The sequence below is a fragment of the Cervus elaphus genome, chromosome 3 (genome assembly GCF_910594005.1).
Source record: "Cervus elaphus chromosome 3, mCerEla1.1, whole genome shotgun sequence".
Taxonomy (NCBI): domain Eukaryota; kingdom Metazoa; phylum Chordata; class Mammalia; order Artiodactyla; family Cervidae; genus Cervus; species Cervus elaphus.
The window spans coordinates 53,540,598-53,560,904 of NC_057817.1; the positions used below are offsets into that span (position 1 = coordinate 53,540,598).

Consider the following 20,307-nt stretch of genomic DNA (forward strand, 5'->3'; position numbering starts at 1 on the left):
GCTATGAAAATTCATACCTATCCAAAAATTAAATATGAAATTTTCTAAGTGTGAAAAAAATCCAAGAAGTCAGAAAGAGAACAGAACTTAAAGGAAGAAGAAGGAAATAAATGATAAAATAATGCAGATGTTCCCCTGCATGGATCACTGCCTTGTCGTGGCGAAGGGGCCTCTGTAACCTGGACACGCCACGAGCCGATCCACACAGGGCCCCCCAAGGGCACAGGTCATAGTGAGAGTTCTGACAAAATGTGCTCCGCTAGAGAAGGAAACGGCAACTCGTTCCAGTATTCTTGCCTGGAGAACCTCATGGACAGGATGAAAAGGCAGAAAGATACAACACCGGAAGATGAGCCCTCCCCCAGGTGTCCAGTACGCTACTGGGGCAGAGCAGAGGGCAATGAGCAGTAGCTTCAGAAGAAGGAAGCAGCTGGGCCAAAGTGGGAATGACGCTCAGCTGTGGATGTGTCTGGTGGTGAGAGTCAAATCTGACGCTGTAAAGAACAATAGTGCATAGGAATCTGGAATGTTAGGTCCATGAATCAAGGTAAACTGGATGTGGTCTAGCAGGAGACAGCAAAATTGAGCATTGATGTCTTAGGTATCAGTGAACTAATATGGGCAGGAATGGAAGAATTTAATTCTGATGATACAGATGACCACTGTATCTACTAACTACTGTGGGGAGGAATTCTTAGAAGAACTGGAGTAGTCCTCATAATCAACAAGAGTCTGAAGTGCAGTACTTGGGTGTGGTCTTAAAAACAACAGAATAATCTCGGTTCATTTCCAAGGCAAACCATTCAACATCACAGTAATTCAAGCCAATGCACTAACCAATGACGCAAAAAAAGCTGAAGTCAACTGGTTCTAAGAAGACCCAACACCTTCTAGAACCAACACCAAAAAAGATGTCTTTTTCATCATAGGGGATTGGAATGCAAAAGGAAGTTAAGAGATACCTGGAATAACAGGCAAGTTTGGCTTTGGAGTACAAGGTGTAGCAGGGTTAAAGCTAACAGAGTTTTGTCAAGAGAACATGCTGGGCACAGCAAATACCCTTTTCCAACAACACAAGACTCTACACATGGACATCGCCAGATGGTCAATACTGAAATCAGACTGATTATGTTCTTTGCAGCCAAAGACGGAGAAGCTCTCTATACAGTCAGCAAAAACAAAATCTGGAGCTGACTGTGGCTCATATCATGAGCTCCTTATTGCAAAATTCAGGCTTAAACTGAAGAAAGTAGGGAAAACCTCTAAGCCATTCAGGTATGACCTAAATCAAATCCCTTGTGATTTTACAGTGGAAGTGACAAATAGATTCAAGAAATTACACCTGATAAGAGCCTGAAGAAGTATGGATGGGGTTTGCAACACTGTACAGGAGTGGTGACCAAAACCATCCCGAGAAAAAGAAATGCAGGAAGGGGAGTGGTGTCTGAGGAGGCTTCACAAACCGCCGAGGAAAGAAGGGGGAAAAGGCAAGGGAGAAGGGAAACTTACACCCAACTGGATGCAGGCAAACAGCTGTGAAAAGAAGAGAAGCGGAAAACAAAGGAGAGAAGGAAAGATATTCCCATGTGAATGCAGAGTTCCAAAGAATAGCAAGGCGAGGAAGAAAGCCTTCCTTGATGATCAGTGCAAAGAAATAGAGGAAAACAAGAGAATGGGAAAGACTAGAGATCTCTCCAAGAAAATTAGAGATAAGAATATTTCAAGCAAAGGTGGGCACAATAAAGGACAGAAACGGTACGGACCTAACAGAAGCAAAAGATATTAAGAAGAGGTGATAAGAATACTCAGAAGAACTGTACAAAAAAGATCTTCATGACCCAGATAACCACGATGCTGTGATCACTCACCTAAAGCCAGACATCCTGGAATGTGAAGTCAAGAAGGCCTTAGGAAGCATCACCACGAACAAAGCTACTGGAGGTGATGGAATTCCAGTTGAGCTATTTCAAATCCTGAAAGATGATGCTGTGTAAGTGCTGCATTCAATATGTCAGCAAACTTGGAAAACTCAGCAGTGGCCACAGGACTGGAAAAGGTCAGTTTTCATTCCAAACCCAAAGAATGCTCAAACTACTGCACAATTGCACTCATCTCACGCACTAGTAATGCTCAAAATTCTCCAAGCCAGGCTTCAACAATACATGAACTGTGAACTTCCAGATGTTCAAGCTGGTTTTAGAAAAGGCAGAGGAACCAGAGAGCAAATTGCCAACATCCAATGGATCATAGAAAAAGCAAGAGAGTTCCAGAAAAACATCTATTTCTGCTTTATTGACTATGCCAAAGCCTTTGACTGTGTGGATCACAACAAACTGTGGAAAATTCTTCAAGAGAAGGAAATACCAGACCACCTGACCTGCCTCTTGAGAAATCTGTATGTAGGTCAGGAAGCAACAGTTAGAACTGGACATGGAACAACAGACTGGTTCCAAATAGGAAAAGGAGTATGTCAAGGTTGTATATTATCATCCTGCTTATTTAACTTATATGCAGAGTATTTCATGAGAAATGGTGGGCTGGATAAAGGACAAACTGGAATCAAGATTGCTGGGAGAAATATCAATAACCTCAGATATGCAGATGACTCCACCCTTATGGCAGAAAGTGAAGAGGAACTAAAAACCCTCTTGATGAAAGTGAAAGAGGAGAGTGAAAAGGTTGGCTTAAAGCTCAACATTCAGAAAACTAAGATCATGGCATCTGGTTCCATCACTTCATGGCAAATAGATGGGGAAACAGTGGAAATAGTGTCAGACTTTATTTTTTGGGGCTTCAAAAATCACTGCAGATGGTAATTGTAGCCATGAAATTAAAAGATGCTTACTCCTTGGAAGGAAAGTTATGACCAACCTAGACAGCACATTAAAAAGCAGAGACATTACTTTGCCAACAAAGGTCCGTCTAATCAAGGCTATGGTTGTTCCAGTAGTCATGTATGGATGTGAGAGTTGGACTATAAAGAAAGCTGAGTGCTGAAGAATTGATGCTTTTGAACTGTGGTGTTGGAGAAGATTCTTGAGAGTCCCTTGGACTGCAAGGAGATCCAACCAGTCCATCCTGAAGGAGATCAGTCCTGAGTGTTCATTGGAAGGACTGATGCTGAAGCTGAAACTCCAATACTTTGGCCACCTGATGCAAAGAACTGACTTATTTGAAAAGACCCTGATGCTGGGAAAGGTTGAAGGCAGGAGGAGAAGGGGGTGACAGAGGATGAGATGGTTGGATGGCATCACCGACTCAATAGACACGGGTTTGGGTAAACTCCAGGAGTTGGTGATGGACAGGGAAGCCTGGCGTGCTGCAGTCCATGGGGTGGCGAAGAGTCGGACACGACTGAGCGACTGAACTGAAGTGAACTGAATGCAGACTTGCAGAGAGTAGCAAGGAAACATAAGAAGGCCTTCTTAAATGAACAGTGCAAAGAAACAGAGGAAAACAACTGAACGGGAAAGACCAGCGATCTTGTCAAGAAAACTGGAGATATCAAGGGAACACTTTATGCAAGGACAGGCACAATAAACGACAAAAATGGCAAGGACCTAATACAAGCAGAAGAGATTAAGAAGAGGTGGCAAGAATACACAGAAGAACTATATAAAAAAGATCTTAATGATCTGGATAACCACGATAGAGCCAGACATCCCAGACTGTGAAGTCAAGAGGGCCTTAGGAAGCATCACTATGAACAAAGCCAGTGGAGGTGACAGCATTTCAGTTGAGCATTTCAAATCCTAAAAGATGATGCTGTTGAAGTGCTGCACTCAGTATGTCAGCAAATTTGGAAAACTCAGCAGAGGCCACAGGACTGGAAAAGGTCAATTTTCATCCAATCCTAAAGAAGGGCAATGCCAAAGAATGTTCTAATTACCATACAATTGTGCTCATTTCATATGCTAGCATATGCTCAAAATCCTTCAATCTAGGCTTCAGCAGTATGTGAACCAAGAATTTACAGAAGCATAAGCTGGGTTTTGAAGAGGCAGGGGAACCAGAGATCAAATCGCCAACATTTGCTGGGTCATGGAGAAAGCAAGGGAGTTCCATAAAAATATCTGCTTCTGCTTCAATGACTACACTAAAGCCTTTCACTGCATGGATCACAACAAACTGTGGAAAACTTTTTTTTTTTTTTTAAACTGTGGAAAACTCTTAAAGAGATGGGAATACCAGACCACCTTACCTGTCTCCTGAGAAACCTATATGTGGGTCAAGAAGCAATAGTTAGAACCAGACATAGAACAACTGGCTGGGTCTTAATTGGGAAAGGAGTACAAGGCTGTATATTGTCACCTTGCTTATTTAACTTATATGCAGAGTGCATCATGCAAAATGCTGGGTTGGATGAATCATAAGCTAGAATCAAGATTGCTGGGAGAAATACCAACAACGTCAGATATGCAGATGACACCACTCTAACAGCAGAAAGTGGACAGGAAGTGAGGGTGAAATAGGACAGTGCAAAAGCTGGCTTGAAACTCAACATTAAAAAACACTCAGACCATGGCATCCAGTCCCATCACTTCATGGCAAACAGATGGGGGAGAAAATGGAAGCAGTGACAGACTTTACTTTCCTGGGCTCCAAAATCACTGCAGACAGTGACTGAAGCCATGAAATTAAAAGACGTTTGCTCCTTGGAAGAAAAACTATGACAGACCTAGACAGTGTCTTAAAAAGCAGAGACATCACTTTGCCAACAAAGGCCTGGATAGTCAAAGCTATGGTTTTTCCAGCGGTCGTGTGTGGATGTGAGAGTTGGACCATAAAGAAGGCTCAACGCCAAAGAATCGATGCTTCCGAATTGTGGTGTTGGAGAAGACTCTTGAGAATCTCTTGGAGTGCAAGGAGATCAAACCAGTCAGTCCTAAAGGAAATCAACCCTGAATATTCACTGGAATGACTGTTACTGAAACTGAAGCTCCAATACTCTGGCCACCTGATGAGAAGAGCTGACTCATTGGAAAAGACCCTGATGCTGAGAAAGATTGAGGGCAGAAGTGGGCGACAGAGAATGAAGTGGTTGGACGGCAACACCGACTCAATGGACATGAATTTGAGCAAATTCTGGGAGACAGTGGAAGACAGAGAAGCTTGGCATGCTGCAGTCCATGGGGTCACAAAGAGTCAGACACAGCTTAGTGAAGAAAAACAACAACAAAAGGAAGATGTTAATGAAATAGTACTCAGTGGTAACAGTTATTCAACAATGTCGATGTGCTTACTGCTACTGCATTGCACACTTAAAAATTGTTAAAATGGAAACTTTTAATGTCTGTGTTACTATAACCTAAAAAACAATAATTAAAAATAAAGGAAGAATGCCTTTATGTTTAAAAGACAGTGAAAAAATGGGCAATGCACCAAATTCACCAATAATATCTGCATTCCCCATAACCCGGTGCTTCTAGCAGGTATTTCCCTGGAGAAACTCTTCCCATTCCCAGTGTGGTCTACATGCCAGCACTGTGTCAGAGCAGCAGAGCTGAAACCCGACTGCTCCTCAATAGACGACGGATAAGCAACTAATGAAACACGATACAGCCATTAAAACCACTGAACTGGATCTCCACGTCATGCCACAGAACGGTAAATGCCTCCATTGGTGGAAAAGCAGAACTATGCTGACGCACAACTTTAAAACACAAAGCTATCCGTATGGCCTGGACGTGCGCAGCGCTAGTAACAGTACAAGCAACCACAGAGACGGTTCTGGCAGTTTCTGGAGACAAGACGAAGAAATGAGATGGCGGGCTTTAACTATATCATTAGTGTTTTATTCCTTTTATTTAAAAAAAAAAAGAAAGAAAACAGATCCGAAGCAAATATGGCAAAATGTTAAACATCTGTTTAACTTGTCTATGACATTATTTCCTGTATGTCTGAAATGTTTCATAATTAAACATTTTAGTGGAAAAAAATCTTAGATCTCTCTGAAATCCTATTTAATATAAGAATGGAGACAGGGATCCAAATTTATTTAATTCCAGATGGCTAACCCACTGTTCCCAAACTCCATAGAAAATACACTTTTACCAAACTCTGTGCATACTGCTCACACCAAGGAGGCATCTGGAAGATGGAACATCACCAGGCCGGCCCTGGAGTCGGGGATTCACTGAGTCACTAAAGCTATTAACTTGGGGGCCCATCAAAAGCTGAAAATGAGAAGCAGCCAGACAGGAATACCATCAATTTTCTGCCACCAAAACCTCCAGACTCCCCAGAAAATATGCTGTCTTTGTGTTCTAGTTACAGTAACAGTTCCCTACTCAGATCCCAGCCCTGCCCACACTCTGTTCTCATTCCTTCTCTTGTACTTCAGCCTACCCTCCTTTCTACTAAGTCCACCCAGTATGTAAACCTGCTCCTACCTTAACATGTGAAATGACAAGCACCAAGTCCCACCCTCCCAAGCCCACAGCCGTCCCCTTCAAATCCAGACTTCTTCAAAGACTTCCACTTCCTCACCACGGTCCTCAACAGCTCAGCTTCACCAGCCCACGGAAACTGCTCTGCAGGAAACCTCCAACGACCTCTGGCACTGAGTCCAACCAAGGACTGGTCAGGGGAGGCTGGGAACAGAGGACTTAACAATTTTCCCATCCCCATCATCCGAATTTTTATTTCCATGTTTCTGTGTTGCTTTTATTAAAATAACAATTCCTATGATCGCTCACAAGCAGTTTTTAATTCTCCACTTCCTTGAAGGTTCAGACGCAGCCAACACCACGGGCCAGTTCCTTCTCGAGACACGTCCTCCCTAGGTTCTGTGTCAGCACAGCCTCCTTTCTAGCCCCTTCTTCTTGGCAGAGACCCCTTCTGCCCAGGCTTTCACTGATGGCTTCCTTGGGCTCTGTCCCACTTTTCTCACAATATCCTGTCTCTTGGGTGGGATTTTATCCATACCACAGCTCCAATTATAACCAGTAGGTTGATGGACCCGAGCACTCTGGGTTCAATTTAGATCTCTCTCCTGAGCTGTGAACCCAGAGATCCCACAGCCCCCTCATATATCTACATGGATGCCTACAGCCACTAAAATCATCCTATTCAAAACCAAAACCAACATTTTCCTTTACCAAACCTACTGCTCTTCCCACTATACCCATCTTGGGAACGGAAACCACCATCTATCCAGTTGTTCAAGCCAGAGACCTGGGAATCTCACTCCGTTAATTTTGCCCCTTGAATCTCTCCAATAATTTAAATGTCTTCATCCCTGGGTCACCTTTGTTTTCTCACCTGGATCACCACGACCACCTCCTCACTGGTCTCCCAATCATTTGCTTCGCTCCAGCCAGAGAACGTCAACATTGTAGGAATCAGCGAACTAAGATGGACTGGAACAGGGGAATTTAACTCAGATGACCATTATATCTACTACTGTGGGCAGGAATCCCTTAGAAGAAATGGAGTGGCCATCATGGTCAACAAAAGAGTCCGAAATGCAGTACTTGGATGTGATCTCAAAAACAACAGAATGATCTCTGTTCGTTTCCAAGGTAAACCATTCAATATCACGGTAATCCAAGCCTATGCCCTGACCAGTAACACTGAAGAAGCTGAAGTTGAATGGTTCTATGAAGACCTACAAGACCTTCTAGAACTAACACCCAAAAAGAATGTCCTTTTCATATAGGGGGCTGGAATGCAACAGTAGGAAGTCAAGAAACACCTGGAGTAACAAGTAAATTTGGCCTTGGAGTACAGAATGAAGCAGGGCAAAGGCTAATAGAGTTCTGCCAAGAGAACACACTGGTCATGGCAAACACCCTCTTCCAACAACACAAGAGAAGACTCTACACATGGACATCACCAGATGGTCAAGACCGAAATCAGACTGATTATATGCTTTGCAGCCAAAGATGGAGAAGCTCTATACAGTCAGCAAAAACAAGACCAGGAGCTGACTGTGGCTCAGATCATGAACTCCTTATTGCCAAATTCAGATTTAAATTGAAGAAAGTGGGGAAAACCACTAGACCATTCAGGTATGACCTAAATCAAATCCCTTATGATTACATAGTGGAAGTGAGAAATAGATTTAAGGGGCTAGATCTGATAGACAGAGAGCCTGATGAACTATGGATGGAGATCCATGACACTGTACAGGAGACAGGAATCAAGACCATCCCCAAGAAAAAGAAATGCAAAAAAGCAAAATGGCTGTCTGAGGAGGCCTTACAAATAGCTGTGAAAAGAAGAGAAGCCAAAAGCAAAGGAGAAAAGGAAAGATATACCCATTTGAATGCAGAGTTCCAAAGAATAGCAAGGAGAGATAAGAAAGCCTTCCTCAGCAATCAATGCAAAGAAATAGAGGAAAACAACAGAATGGGAAAGACTAGAGATCTCTTCAAGAAAATCACAGATACCAAGGAAACATTTCATGCAAAGGTGGGCACAATAAAGGACAGAAATGGTATGGACTTAACAGAAGCAGAAGATATTAAGAAGAGGTGGCAAGAATACACAGAAGAACTGTACAAAAAAGATCTTCGTGAGGTCTTTACAACCTCCAGACATTCTTTGGATTCATTGGAGAGTATATAACTCCATTGCTAACACTAGCAAAGGGGGTACTCTTTTGCCCCCTTCTGATGCCTATGTCAGAAGCTTTCTCTATCTCCTTTATACTTTAATAAAACTTTATTACACACACACACACAAAAAAAAGATCTTCATGACCCAGATAATCATGATGATATGATCACTCACACTCACTTAGAGCCAGACATCCTGGAATGTGAAGTCAAGTGGGCCTTAGAAAGCATCACCATGAACAAAGCTAGTGGAGGAGATGGAATCCCAGTTGAGCTATTTCAAATCCTGAAAGATGATGCTGTGAACGTGCTGCACTCAATATGTCAGCAAATTTGGAAAACTCAGCAGTGGCCACAGGACTGGGAAAGGTCAGTTTTCATTCCAATCCCAAAGAAAGGCAATGCCAAAGAATGCTCAAACCACTGCACAATTGCACTCATCTCACACACTAGTAAAGTAATACTCAAAATTCTCCAAGCCAGGCTTCAACAGTATGTGAACCATGAAATTCCAGATGTTCAAGCTGGTTTTAGAAAAGGCAGAGGAACCAGAGATCAAATTGCCAACATCCGATGGATCATCGAAAAAGCAAGAGAGTTCCAGAAAAACATCTACTTCTGCTTTATTGACTATGCCAAAGCCTTCGACTGTGTGGATTGCAATAAACTGTGGAAAATTCTGAAAGAGAAGGGAATACCAGACCACTTGACCTGCCTCTTGAGAAACCTGTATGCAGGTCAGGAAGCAACAGTTTGAACTGGACATGGAACAACAGACTGGTTCCAAATAGGAAAAGGAGTATGTCAAGGCTGTATATTGTCACCCTGCTTATTTAACTTATATGCAGAGTACATCATGAGAAACGCTGGGCTGGAAGAAGCACAAGCTGGAATCAAGATTGCTGGAAGAAATATCGATAACCTCAGATATGCAGATGACACCACCCTTATGGCAGAAAGTGAAGAAGAACTTAAGAACCTCTTGATGAAAGTGAAAGAGGAGAGTGAAAAGGTTGGCTTAAAGCTCAACATTCAGAAAACTAAGATCATGGCATCTGGTCCCATCACTGCATGGCAAATAGATGGGGATACAGTGTCAGACTTTATTTTGGGGGGCTCCAAAATGACTGCAGATGGTGATTGCAGCCATGAAATTAAAAGACACTTACTCCTTGGTAGGAAAGTTATGACCAACCTAGACAGCATATTAAAAAGCAGAGACATTACTTTGCCAACAAAGGTCCGTCTAGTCAAGTCTATGGTTTTTCCAGTGGTCATGTATGGATGTGAGAGTTGGACTATAAAGAAAGCTGAGCACTGAAGAACTGATGCTTTTGAACTGTGGTGTTGGAGAAGACTCTTGAGAGTCCCTTGGACTTTAAGGAGATCCAACCAGTCCATCCTAAAGGAGATCAGTCCTGGGTGTTCATTGGAAGGACTGATGTTGAAGCTCAAACTCCAGTAGTTTGGCCACCTAATGCGAAGAGCTAACTCATTTGAAAAGACCCTGATGCTGGGAAAGATTGAGGGCAGGAGGAGAAGGGGACAACAGAGGATGAGATGGCTGGATGGCATCACCAACTTGATGGACGTGGGTTTGGGTGGACTCTGGGAGTTGGTGATGGACAGGGAGGCCTGGCGTGCTGCGGTTCATGGGGTCGCTAAGAGTCGGACACGACTGAGCGACTGAACTGAACTGAGCCAGAGCAAGCCTTCAAAACCAACACTGAATTTGTCAGCATCTGCTCAAAAGATCAGGCTGGCAGAAAGTTCATTCGGGTTTTTCCTAGGACAGTTTATGGGAAAACCTGAATAAACTTTTTGGCCAACCCAATACTTCATTGGTTTCCCCTCATTTCTCAGCTTGTCCAAACTCCTGCACACAGCTGCAGAGCTTCGCGTGACGTGAGACTTGTCCCCTAGCGACTGCCCAGCCTCACCTCCCATAGGTCCCTCCGGTCACCATGCACAGCTATCCATCCCGGCCGTCTCCAAGCCTTTTGAACTCAATGTACCTTCCACCTGGAACACCCTCTCCTTCCCACTCCTCTGCGGCGGCTGGACGAACTCCTCATCCTTCTACTGCCAGTCCACAGGTCCCCTTCCCCAGAGGTCTCCCCTGGACCTGGGTTAGTTCTTTCATTGTGTGCTCCCCTGTAAAAACACCGCCCCCATCAGAGGGTGCGCCCACGTGCCGAGGCTGTTTGTGCGGTGTGTCTCCTGCCGGCAGGACCAGGGCTCTCAGTCAGCATTTCCTCTCCAGTTTCCACCACAGTGCTGGGCGCAGGGCGTCCTGTCAGCAGCCATGAGGAAAGTGAAGTCTTTGCCCTCAGTTCTCAGTGTTACTGAACATACGAACAAGTAAAGAAATACAGAGACTACAATGAAGTAAGTGTTATAATAGATTATGTATGTGTGTGGGTGCTGTGGATTGCTGTCGTCTGAATGTCTGTGTCTCCCTAAAATTTGTAGGTTGAAATCCTAATGCCCACTGTGATGGTATCAGGAGAGGGTCCTGTCAGAGATGCTTAGGTCATGAGGATGGAGCCCTCATGAATGGGATTAATGCTCATATGAAAGAGACCCCACAGAGCTCCTTTGTGAGGATACAAGAAGTCTGTGACTGGAAGAGGGTCCTCACCCAACCTCACTGGCACCCCAATCTGAGACTTCCAGCTTCCAGAACTGTGAGAAATAAATTTCTGTTGTTTATAAGCTACCTAGCCTGTGGCAGTTTGTTATAGCAGCCCAAACAGGCTAAGATGTGGATATGTGTGGACGCGGATGTGCTGATACATGAAGCTCTGAAACAACACGGTGAACGTTCCGGGCTAGCCAAGAAAGGTCACAAAAAATAAAGCGACATTTGAAATGGCTCATCATTCATTCCATTCATTCAGTGAATAACCTCTGGGCATCTACTTGGTGCCAGGCACTGTGGAAGACGCTGAGGATACAGCAGAAAATAAGACAGTCAGATATTGTCCCTGACTTCCTGGAGCTTATTCTAGTGGGGACAGACAAAGAAATTAAACCCCAAAAATAAAGCTAATTTCAGGAAACAACACATGCTTTGAAGAATATAAAACTCCATAGGTGTTTACCAAGATGAAGGCAAAAGGGTGTGTGTCTGTGGGCCCACGTCAGGTCTCCCTGTGGAGGTGTCACAGGGATATGTAATCTGAATCAGAGGATGGGGACAGCCATTCAGAGATCTCTAGGCAGGGGAAATAGACTCAATGGTTCAAAAGACAGGAAGAGGGACTTCCCTGGTGGTCCAGTCACAAGACTCTGCTCCCAGTGCTGGGGGCCTGGGTTCAATCCCTGGTTGGGAAAACTAGATCCCACATGCCCCAACTAAGATCCAGTGCAGCCAAATAAACAAAGTTTTAAAAAAACAAACAACAACAACAAAAAATCAAAGGGCAGGAAGAAGAGCCGTGGGACAGAAATGCAGTAAGATTTTATATCTCTAACCCAGACCCTGTCCTGGAATTCCAGAGTTAGAGAGCCAACTACCAACTGACCATTACCACTAGGATATCTACTAGGCATTTTGACCTTCATGTGTCCACACCAGCCTACTTTCCTCCTCCACACCCGTTACCTCCCACTTAACTAAATGACAATTCCATTTTTCCAGCTGCTCAAGCTAAAGGCCCTGGAATCATTGTAGACTCCCTGTCACATCCAATCCTTCAACAAATCTTATTGGTGCTATCCTCAAAATCTATCCAGAATCTGGCTGCTTCCCACCTCTGCTGCTACCACCCCAGTCTGCTCTGAAGTATTTGGATCTTATCATTTGTGCCAGGCAGAATTGTTGAAGGCTTTCCAGAACTCGGTAGAGAAGTAACACTTGCTCAGAGTGGTGTCAGAGCCCACTCAGGCCAGTTCACAAGAGCCGACTGGTCAGTTTTCAGGAATGTTGCACGATGATCGACGTTACAGTGATAGCATGCATTTGTCCACAGGGGGATATTTATACCATGGATATTGGCAGACATCACACCTGGGCTCCCCCTCCACCACCCCACCCTAGCTGGGCGATCCTCGTGTCCCACACTTACCACCACACAACTGCATGTGCAAATCTGTATTACATAAAGAGAACTGTTGTGTCCTGGCTCTCTACAGGTGTATATGTTTGTGAATACACATTAGAATCACCTGAGGAACTTGGCCTACCAGACAGCTGCCTGCCTGAATTCCTTTAAGTACCATGGTATCAGGAAACTTTGTTAAGAGGCTGCTGGAGGTGATGCAGGTGAGAGATGAAGGCATGAAGCACAGGAAAGAAGAGCACAGCTATGAGAGGAATGCAGAAGCAGAATGAAGGAGCTTTGTTATTGACTCTGATTCCTTTCCTTTCCATCACTTCCCAGCTTGTAATCACAGGCTCATCTTTGTGATTCTTTAACCTCTGCCTTCCTCTCCCGCCTGCAGCCCATGAGGGTAGGGGCTGCCTGTCTGCCCACCCCTGCATCTCCAGAGCGGAGCCCAATACCGACACCAGCACGACCTCACTGCAGACGGTAAGTGAAGAAAGGAGGACAAAGTGAAGAAGGAGGAGTCAGTAAGGAAACGCAGGCGTGCAGCTGAGGCGACAGAAGGGAGATGCACAGATCAAAGTGCGGCTGTTGGTGGGAATGGAACCCATACAGCCACCATGGAGAACAGTATGCGTGTGTGCTCAGTCACTCAGTCCTGTCTGACTCTTTGTGACCCCATGGACTGTAGCCCACCAGGCTCCTCTATCTGTGGAATTCTCCAGGCAAGAATACTGGACTGGGTTGCCACGTCCTCCTCCAGGGGATCGTCCCAACCCAGGGATGGAATCCAAGTCTCTTACAGCTCCTTCATCGACAGACAGGCTCTTTACCACTAGCGCCACCTGGGAAGCCCGGAGAACAGTACAGAGCTTCCTTAAAAAACTAAAACTACCATATGATGCAGCAATCCCACCACGGGGTATACACCCTGAGAAAACCATAATTCAAAAAGACATATGTACCCCAGTGTTCAGAGCAGCACTACTTACAATAGCCAGGACATGGAAGCAACTTAAACGTTCATCAACAGAAGAAAATATAAAGAAGATGTGGTACATATATACAATGGAACATTAGCCATAAAAAGGAACAAAACTGGGTCATTTGTAGTGATGTGGATGAACCTAGATTCTGTCATATACATTGAAGTCAGAAAGAGAAAAACAAATATCATATATTAATGTGTATATATGGAATCTAGAAAAATGGTACTGATGAACCTATTTGCAGGGCAGGAATAGAGATGCAGACATAGAGAATGGACTTCTGGGCACAGTGGGGTAAGGAGTAGGTGGGATGAATTAACAGAGTAGCATTGACATGTATACATTTCCATGTGTAAACAGGTAGCTAGTGGGAAGCTCCCGCATAGCGCAAGGAGCTCAGTTCGGGGCTATGTGATCATCTAGAGGAGTGGGACGTGAGGGCAGGGACACGGGAGGCTCCAGAGTGGGGGCATATATGTACACATACAGCTGATTCATGTTGTCGGAGAGCAGAACCTAACACAACACTGTAAAGCAATTATACACCAATTTAAAAAAAAACAGAAATGCCTGTGAAAATGGAGGCAGGGACGCAAAGCTGGAAATATGAGTCTTAAACTGAGGGTCTAGAGCCTGGTAGAGGCACTCTTGCCTGTACCGCACCGCCCTGCGCTCTTCCCGTAGACTCGGAGTTCTCTCTGTCGGAGTGTCAACGTCCCTCTCCCAAGACTCACCCGAACCTCGGCCTCCCGGGGCCTCCCGTTGAGGTCGCACTTGGACCCATTGCCATAGGTCTGGCTGTGGTAGCGTTTCAGGCGATGCTGCTTGGAGGCCTGGGGAGGACATCAGGCATGAGGGAGGGGTGTGAGAAAGACAGCAAGGAGGAAAAAAAAGAGCACTCTCTCCTAAGACGAAGCCCAGAGAATCACCTCAGCTAACCCTCACCCTCCCCTTCTCGACAGGGCTCTCATCTGCAGCCCAGACCCCTTTCTTTCCCGGTCCCACACTCCCGCCACCTTTGCTGTTTCATCATCCCAGTCGAAGGCCGATTGGTAGTAGCCGAGATAGAGGACTTCACCTTTGATCTCTGAGTCTGCAAGGGAGAGCACAGTGAAGCACGGTTATCCTGTTCTCAGAGGACTGGGAGGGAAGGGCACCGGGAGGCAGGTCACCTTCCGTGACAGGTTTCTGAGGGCTTAGGGAAAACATAGGTGGAACTCACCTTCCATATGGTACTGCTGGATGTGGCGACCATAACAGAATTCATATGTCCACCAGTCCTTGGTCTGACAGTAAAAGAAAAAAGATCAGTCAGGGGGATGGAGTGCAGACATCTTTTCTTGGAGCCGAAATCTCTCCTGGCCCCAAAACACATAACCACTGATTTACTTCTCATCTCCCCCTTATTCTTAATCCTCCAGATTCTTGGTGAGGAGGGCTGTCTATCTTCTGTAACTTGGAGACCTCTATAGCCTAGTTGGTTTACTACTCTTCTCTTTCTAAATTTTTTTTTAAATTTTTTTTCTTTGTAAGTATTTTTTTTAATCCTTCTTTGTTGTCCATAAAGATAAGAAATCATGATATCCTTGAAGCACTCAGACCAGGGAAACATGGAATATCAAAGTATTAATTGAACTTCCTTGTACTGTTTTAGCTACTGTGGATACAGCTGTGTACAAGATACATTCTCTTTTAAATTCTGATTTCACAGACTTACGTTCTAGTACTAGGACTCAGACCAAAAATAAATCACCTGATAATTCAGTTAATAATTTCAGATCATGAGAAGTGCCATGATGAAAATAAAACAGGACACTGGGCAGAGAGTGACAGGAAAGGGGTGACTTAACCAGGAAAGTTTCTCTAGGGGAGTACCCCAACTGCCCCAGCCTGGCCCTCTTTAAGCACCTCAGTATTGGTTTAATCTTTATTCTGAGATTTTCTAACACTCCTCTATAATCAGCAAAGCATCATCACTGGTTACAGCATTCTTTCTTTCCTGTCTGTACAATAGGCCTGCTCCTTCAATGGCCTTCTTAACTCCTACAGATACCCCTCATTCACAGACACACTGTGGATAGATAACTAGTTCCCAAACAGATAACTCGTTTCCATGCCCCTTCCCTCTATCCCAGTTCCTTTCACCTTCAGCAGGCAGGGCGCATCTTTCATCGGGCTCAACAACTCAGGGATCCCAGGCCCTTGGTAAGCAGGTGCCTCCTCCTCCCTCTCACGCTGGAAGTGAATAGCTCCAGCTGGCAGGCGACATTCATAGCGCTGCTTGTACTTAGAGGAGACAATCACCACGTCCGAAGCCTGGCTCTGGGAAAGAAGTGGGGGTCGGGGGACAGGGAAGCAAAGAGAGGTTGGGGATCAGGGAGGACCACGAGATCCCTCTTCACACAATGGGGAAGCGTCCAGTCCAGGCAGAGCGAGCCACCCGTCCTGCGGTGCTCGGCGGGTGAGGGGAGACGGCACGCCCACTTCTTCACGGGGAGGAGTCTGGGCGTTTCAGTAAGGAACTGGGACCTGAGGTTGACAGAGGGAAGCCCCACCCCTCCCAGCCCATGGCCCCGAGGGAATGGGTCTTTGACTACGATCCTCAGGCGTCCTCTTAAAGCCGCTGCTTACTCTCCCCGATTCTCCTCAGGCTTCCGCCACAGACTCCACAGCGGCCCTTCTTCCTCCACCTTCTCCTCCTTCCCTTTCTGCCCAGGACCCTCGCCCCTCTACGCCTCCTCACCTGGCCTCCCATGACAGGCAACGGCAGTATCTCGATCCCATAACGCATCTCACTCAGCTCCTCCAGGTTCAGGCTCCCGACCCCGCCGGTCAGACTTGCGGGTAACAGGAGCCCCAGAAGTAGCAGCCCCAACAGACTGGACAGCAGCGTTTCCGCCGCCATCTTTCGTTCCCCTTCTAATCCAGAACAACTCCTTCCGCCCTAAACCTGGCGGCGGCCTCATCCCGCCCCTAACGCCGCAAGGTCTTATTGGCCAAACTTTCTGTCCCTCCCACGTGCCCTATTCCCATTTGTCAACGTAGCTCTAAAGCCCACGAGGAGGTCTATCATGACAATTAGCGAAATCACTCGCTACGCGTGATTGGTTGAAGAGGCCAACCAATCACCAATGATATCCGACCCCCTCCTCCCCTCTCCCAGTTCCAGGGAGGCGCGGTCTACACGCCGGGCCCCTTGAAGCAGTTATGGGTTTTTTTCGGTTCTAGCCCAGCTGTTGTACGCATTTCTGATTGCTTTTAAGTCATCTTTTGTATTGTGTCTGGCCGCCGCCAAGCGGATGTTTGAGGTGGATGGGTGCGTGCACACAATACTCTTGAAAGCTACTTAATACTTGTTACAAAACAATTATTGTATAGTAGCATTCCTCTTTTCATATATACAGACAACTTTAGGGTGATCTGGTAATTTGTGTCAAAACCTTCCTGGACGATCCTGCAGTTGTCTTCCAATAAAAATTATCCTAAAGAAATAATGGGAACTTACAGTTGAAAACTGGGATCTAGAGAGCTGCGAGTAACAAACGTAGGCATTGTCCTCCAGGCCACGTAAGAACAAAAGGGAAAGGAGACAGCAGCAACGTTTCAGAAGCTAGAAAGCAAATGGAGGAATGGGAACTGATTAAGCAATCCTGAGAAACTGATTCCTAAACAAACACAAACAAGAGCATGACTATATCTTTGGAAAAACTTATCTGCAGACCCTGTCCCGCCCAACAGAGAAATCCCAAAGATATTTTCCTCAGGGTTCTCTTAAAGAAATAAGATGAGTTAATCCTACATTTAAGTCCTTGGCCGAGAATCCTGCACTGCAGGCAGATTCTTCTCTGTCTGAACCACCGGGGAAGCCCTCGCGCCCTAGCCGACACACAATCTTTCCAATCAGCTTTTTGATAGCCTCACTCCGAAATATAAGCGGACAGCCAAGGATCATAAAACATTTAAGGAATGTCTTTAATATACAAAGAAGAAAACAAAACAAGCAAGAAGAAGAAGAAAAACAGCAACTCAGAGGAAACAAATTGCAAGGGAGAAAAAGCAACCGAAAATTAATTCAAACAAACAAAAACCCATCAGTAAGAGCCTCAGAGAAATAATATATTGTGTGCATAAAATTATAGCAGAAGCAGGGCGGAGCGAACACCGCAGACCTGGGACCCGCGTTTGATCGCGCAGTTCTCACCGCCTGGTTTGGGCGGGCCGAGGAGGGGACCCCCAACCGCGATCCCCGTGGGGGGGTGTTTTCCCTGTCCCACGGAGGCCGCGCCTCCCTCGCCGGACCTGGAAGAGAAAAGAGCAAAGCCTGCAGAGGATGCAGAGAGGAGACAGAAGGAGGCTGCATCTCGGAGTATTCTGAATGTTCAGTTTGTGGAAGAAAAGAGAAAGAAAAAGGGAAAAATAGAAAAAGAAATGGCTACATCTGAACCCCCACCAGAAAGTGGACTTAGACGGACAGTTTTATAAAGCATGAGTGTAAGAGTCCACTGCCAGTAACTGTACCTGCAATCAAGTGGACATCCTCAATTTAATCTCTTCTCTTTGAATAAATGAAGATTCAGACTTTGATTTTAGTGCTCTTAAGTGCAGTGCTTTTTCAAAACTGAATATTGAAAATGCTTTTAATTGTCAGTCTTGGAAAATGGCCAGACCTTTCATTAAATACTTATTTTCCCTACATGTGCTCTTCTGCAGACAGTGGGTGATTTGCCATTTTTCAGTAGTTAGAACATGGACCTAAACTGTGAATATATATTTATATATTGCATGGAAAAACTTTACATACATCTCAAATATTCAAATTTGCACTTGTATTTTCCCTCCTTTATATGAAGTGATCTTGCTATTTTTAATTTGCCGCTTAACCTTATATCTCATTATTTCATTATATGTGAAGATTTTTGCTTAAACTTAGAGATTCAGTGCCTTTTGAACTGATCATCAAGGAAAATCTTGAAAAATTATTTGAAAGGGCTTATATGAAGGAACACTGTAAATTTTTAGAACTTACTAAGAAATTAATATTTCTAGAAAACATTAAACTTTATAAGCTACCTCTGTAGCTTATAAATTGACATACTCTGTTTTACATTATAATAAAGTTTTTCTTTTGCTTGCTTAATTTAAAATTATATATTAGTGATGCCATCAGAGGGCAGTGATATACAATATACAGTATTAGATTCAACTCTATAAAGATCTTTGTAGTAATTGAATGAGTTAAACTAAGAATCTGGATGGGTTATACTTAGTGCTAATGTTGTTTGTCCAAATTTCATAGGTGTTTTTATTCTTCTGTATTTATTAAAGAATGATTATAAGATTTTTATAGATGTGAAATTGCCAAGGCAAGTATGAATGTATGAAAGAAATATGTAAGTACTGTATTTAAAAAGTCTACTTTAAACAAAAATATTGCAAGGTAATTCTATGTGATGCATTACCATAAACTTTTAAGATTTTTGTTCATTGGTAATATGTATTATAGAATTTTTGGTCTTTTGAGTTTTTAATATATAATAAGCTAAAGTAGAAGAATTACTGCATTTTTTTTTTAATTTGGTTGCTATTTTGGAAGATAAGGCCAAAGTCTGAGCCCTAAATTAGAATTTTCAGGTATTAAGTGCAATAAAGATTATAAATTAAATAGACCAACTCACCTTATTTACAAAAAGGAAACTGAACTACTATCTTGCTCACCCCTCCTACAAATCTTGTGTTATATTGCAGTATATTATGTATTTTAATTTTAAAGAGTTTGAACTGTAATATAGAACTCTTGACTCCACATTGGAAAAATCACTTTCTTTGATTATTGAATGAAATATTCTGTGACTATCCGGGCAAGATATGTAGTTATAGACAGGTTCAATTTTCTTTATCCTTTAGAGAATTGGTGGTATGTTTCTTCATGAAAGATCATGAAGTCATTGGATTATATTTTAGAAATAAAATTTTTGACTTAAAAAATTTACTACAGGAAGCTATTTTTTTTAAGGAAGCAATTTTTAAAAGCAGTTACTATTCAGACAAGAAAAAAGAGCTCTTGGAAATAAAAATCAATAAAAATAAAAATTCAATAGAAATTCAATAGAAAGGCTAGAGGATAAAGTTGAAAATTAATGGTTGGGAATCTGCCTGCCAATGCAGGAGACACAGCTTCAATCCCTGATCCGGGAAGATCCCACAAGCCTCAGAGCAACTAAGCCTGTGCGCCGCAACTCCTGATCCATCGCTCTAGACCCTGGGGTCTGCAACAGGAGAAGCCACTCCAGTGAGAAGCCTGAGCATCACAATGGAGATCCCTCTCTCCACAACTAGAGAAAGGCCATGCATGCAAAAGTGAAGACCCAGTGCAGCCATAAATAAATAAGTCTTTGAAAGAAAGAAAGAAGATGAAATTTGTCCTACTTTAGGAGAAGATTAATAAAAAGTCAAGGATCAGTCCAGCAGGCCCAGCATCTGAATAGTGCATACGTGCGTGCTCAGTTGTTTCAGTCATATCCAACTCTTTGCGACCCCCATGGACCACAGCCCAGTCAGCTCCTCTGTCCAAGGAATTCTCCAGGCAAGAATACTAGAGCGGGTTGCCATTCCCTCGTCCAGGGGATCTTCCCGACCCAGAGATGGAACCTGGGTCTCCTGCGTCACAGGTGGGTTCTTTTCCACCGAGCCACCGGGGGAGCCTCTCTG

The 20,307-nt window shown here is 44.2% G+C and overlaps 2 protein-coding genes across 3 annotated transcripts in view; one reads left to right on the plus strand and one right to left on the minus strand.

Moving 5' to 3' along the window:
* The window catches only part of OS9 (OS9 endoplasmic reticulum lectin), a 33,103-nt gene extending 16,570 nt beyond the window's left edge, over nt 1-16,533 (minus strand). For both annotated transcript variants that reach the window (XM_043888742.1, XM_043888734.1), the window contains exons 1-5: nt 16,343-16,533; nt 15,745-15,921; nt 14,822-14,885; nt 14,616-14,692; nt 14,334-14,432 (exon numbers count right to left, since the gene is read on the minus strand). In XM_043888742.1, the coding sequence (XP_043744677.1) occupies nt 14,334-14,432; nt 14,616-14,692; nt 14,822-14,885; nt 15,745-15,921; nt 16,343-16,504 (579 nt within the window). In that variant the 5' untranslated portion in view covers nt 16,505-16,533. The remainder of the gene's footprint in view (nt 1-14,333; nt 14,433-14,615; nt 14,693-14,821; nt 14,886-15,744; nt 15,922-16,342) is intronic.
* Nucleotides 16,534-16,898: 365 nt separating this feature from the next.
* On the plus strand, nt 16,899-18,081 carry LOC122678996 (small VCP/p97-interacting protein-like). The gene is made up of 2 exons (XM_043879197.1): nt 16,899-16,915; nt 17,739-18,081. Exons 1-2 carry the CDS (start codon nt 16,899-16,901, stop codon nt 18,079-18,081), a joined length of 360 nt encoding a protein of 119 aa, XP_043735132.1.
* Nucleotides 18,082-20,307: the final 2,226 nt, after the last annotated feature.